Below are 3,320 nucleotides of genomic sequence, written 5' to 3'. Positions count from 1 at the left end.
GTTTTACCCGATCCATACTGTCCAAGGAAAAATGGGGGGGGCATCTCGCCTCCCTTTTTCACAAGCCGTGTGTTAGGTTTGCGTGTCCTAGTGTAGTTAATGCAAGGCCTGAAGAGGAGGGTAGAAGGGTTAGAATTGCCTGGTTAGGTTCATCAACGCCGCATCATCCGATCAGCTGAGATTCATGCATTCCATGGCTTGTACAACCGGGCACATTCTCCAAGAGGGTCAAGACAGTTGATAGCGGGGGGGCAATCTGGCTCAAGGAAGGCACACGAAACTTCTAGCCTCTTTGACAGGGGGAGTCAGAATTTCTCCTCTTTTGCCACATCAAAATCTGGTTTTTCCAAGCGAGAGAAGGATGAGGCAATCAATTGCATGATCCGGTGCATAGGCAAGAAGAGGGTGAAAAAAAGTCAATCACCGTAGCTCGGGAGCATTGGTTAGTATTGCTTGGTTTCCTTTCGCCGGCCCGTTAGCGGGAAAACGGGCTCCAAAGTTTTAACTTAACTATGACTAAAATTATTGGAAGGGATCAATCATCCGGTCCTGGTGATGAAATTTTCTCTTTGTCACACTACACATAGACTGCAGCAGGGTGAAGAAGAGAGAAATGAAAGTCGGAAAGTTTGATTGACTTGAAAACGAGCTGAAGTGATCTGAACACCCCCATGGACCATATCAATTGGACGAGGCAGCTCAACTATGAAAATGTATGTAAGACGGCTTCGTTTCGAATGAGTCGGTCTATTGGTGGCCAGTGAAAGAAGGAAGAGAGGGAAGGAGGGGAGGGGGGAGGGGTATATCGGATTGAATCCCGTGAACGACATAGTATGTGGCCAGCCTCATTGTAATAGTCTTTTGATATTGGAATGACAGGGAAAAGAAGGTGTGTGGAGCCTACTGGGCAGTTAGGATGCTGCAGCACTGTCGGCGAGATCACTTTGACCAAGAGTAGTACAACCAGCTTCTTTTCTCTCCCTTCCCACAGTTGAGTTTCAGAGAAAGCCCGAGGTGGAGCAAGAAATGCAGGGGTTATGAAGTAGAATAGGAGAACGTAAGGACATGCAGAGGGCTTGCGACACCCCCTTAGGAGAAAAGCGAGCATGGGCTAAAAAGTTAATTGATAGATCTTCAACTGAACAGAAGGGTGGTCGTTGGCCAAGGGAGTGTCCACGACATCTGGTCAACCGTGCTAAACCGGATCGCATTTACACAGCATGCAAGGGTGCTTAGGCCAAGTTGCGAATGCATGAGGCAAATGTGAAAAGGTTCTCAGACAACTCCACACCCGATGTAAAGACAGACAGAAGCCAAGCTGAGGAGAAGCAGACCGGGGGACCAGAGGAAATCCGGACAGATAGACAGACAGGCAGAGAGTGCCGTCCAAGGCCAGTGAAGGTGGGCAGCAATCATGCGAACACGACAGTTGGCCATCTCCTCAATATGCAGGATGGACGTGGTATCAAAATATCCAAAGGTGCTCTCTGCGTCGAGGCATAAATATCGCCAGCTTTCCCCCGAGAATGCGGAAGAGATATCATCAACAAAGCAGACAACTCCAGTGAGCAGCAGCAACGAGAACAACACACTTCCAATTGATAAAATCAGCACACAAAACAACAGCAAGCACCGCATCCTCCTACATCATCAATACTTCCCTCCTCAATAGTCAAGCTTTCCCTTGCCAAACAAACTGCTTTGTCAGTCAGGAACTCGATCCGCCATCGGGTCCATAGAAGCAAAACTTGAAACACCGAGAAAACAACAAGGAAGAAAAAGAGTTGGTGAGTGCGCATTGAAAGCTCCAAAGGTATAGAAGACTGATGAAGAGTGTTTCAAAGTCACCATGTGCTTCTACAGCCAGAAGAGATTCCTCTGCGGTGATTGGGCCTGGGGCAGCTTTGCTGCCAAGTGCAATCATGAATACCGAATGGGCGAAACCTGCGGCATGAAACTCGTCCACAACACCGAGAACATCCAAGCCATCTGCAAGCTTTGCGAGAAGATCCAAACCAAGCACCGCCGACGCAACACGGAGGTTGAGCGTATTAACCGGTGGCGCCGCGAAGGAAGCGTCATGAAAGCTTCCATGGAGAAATCTCAGGCCATGGTCAAGGATTTCGAACAGGAAATCAGCCAATTGGAGCATGAGAGACAATTGAAACAGAGATCCATTGGCAAGTGAGCACGACCAGGGACTTATGCGGGGGCCAAAAATCGAGTGAAGCATGGGAGAGTTGGTCCAACGTGCAAAAGAAAAAGGGGGAGGTATCAACTGCTAACGATATCATGTAATAACGCTTTCGTTTTCGTTTCTTCTGCATTCTCATTTGTTTTTCCTTTTTCTTTACTTTCCTGTGGATTTTTTTGGTTATGATTTTGCAACACCTTTTCGGGATAATGAGGATAGCATGGGCTTCGGACTAGCAATGACTGCACGGAGCAGGGGCTTTTGACTAGCTAGCTAGTTAGTGGACCAAGATTGAATGGAATCTGTTTTAGCGTTGTCACAATTGCAAGCTGAGAGTCGCCGGTTGCCAATGGATTTTCGTAAAAGCTGCATCGACAGCCGTCTCAGGGGCCCCGCGCCAGCCCTGGACAACGGGGATATTCTGGCGTTAGGCGCCCAAGGGGTGGCTTTTGTCTTTTTGTGCTTGGGACAATCTGTCGTTAACCGCCTATCATTTTCTTCCATGACCAGGGGCGTCGCGACACACAGGGCGGGCCTGCGCCGCAGCCGAGCAGCTCGCGCATGAAATTTCCATCGGCGCGAAAGACAGACTGCCCCGTCTAGCACCTCGCTTAGCCCCTTTTCCTCTGCCTGTCTGCTTCTCTTCCGCTCTTTTCCTGCGCTTTTCCTTCGTCGTTTTGTTGTTTGACGTTGAAAAAGAAAATAACGAAAAATATAAAAATAAAAAAAAGGCGGGAGAGGCCCGTGACCTCGTCTACGCTTCCCGCGCGCAGTTTTGGGCACCGCGTCTAAGCGCGCGTCTGCCTTAAGTATCATGTGATGTAAGCGCCGCTGCGTCTTTCTTGACATCAAAAGGGGGAAGCAATTACAAAAAAAAATAAAAATAAAATAACAACGACGAGCGGAGATCCTGGGTCAAAAAAATAACAGCTGAATAGACGTTCAGAGGCTTGTGGATAATGCTGTCAGGCTGGAATTGCGTCTTGGTTTGGCATCAATGGGCCAGCCGGGAGCCGTAGTTGTCAATAACTAAGCCCGGCTGCGAAGCGCTCTTTGCCTATTCGCATTTGCTACGCGCTACATGGAACACACGCCCCCTGAAATCTTCCTTTCATCCCACCCTTGC

General features: G+C 48.8%; 1 protein-coding gene across 1 annotated transcript; it reads left to right on the top strand.

Moving 5' to 3' along the window:
• Positions 1-1,453: 1,453 nt before the first annotated feature.
• Positions 1,454-2,188, top strand: TRV_06913 (uncharacterized protein; the record flags this gene model as incomplete). Its single annotated transcript, XM_003019042.1, has 3 exons — positions 1,454-1,564; positions 1,740-1,787; positions 1,820-2,188. The coding sequence occupies 3 exons, from the start codon at positions 1,454-1,456 to the stop codon at positions 2,186-2,188; spliced, it is 528 nt and encodes a 175-aa protein (XP_003019088.1).
• Between the last annotated feature and the right edge of the window lie 1,132 nt (positions 2,189-3,320).

Source organism: Trichophyton verrucosum, assembly GCF_000151505.1.
Source record: "Trichophyton verrucosum HKI 0517 chromosome Unknown contig00832_1.f1.exp, whole genome shotgun sequence".
Lineage (NCBI taxonomy): Eukaryota > Fungi > Ascomycota > Eurotiomycetes > Onygenales > Arthrodermataceae > Trichophyton > Trichophyton verrucosum.
The sequence above is the reverse complement of the archived record's forward strand: the minus strand, read 5'-3'. Positions and strand labels throughout refer to the sequence as shown.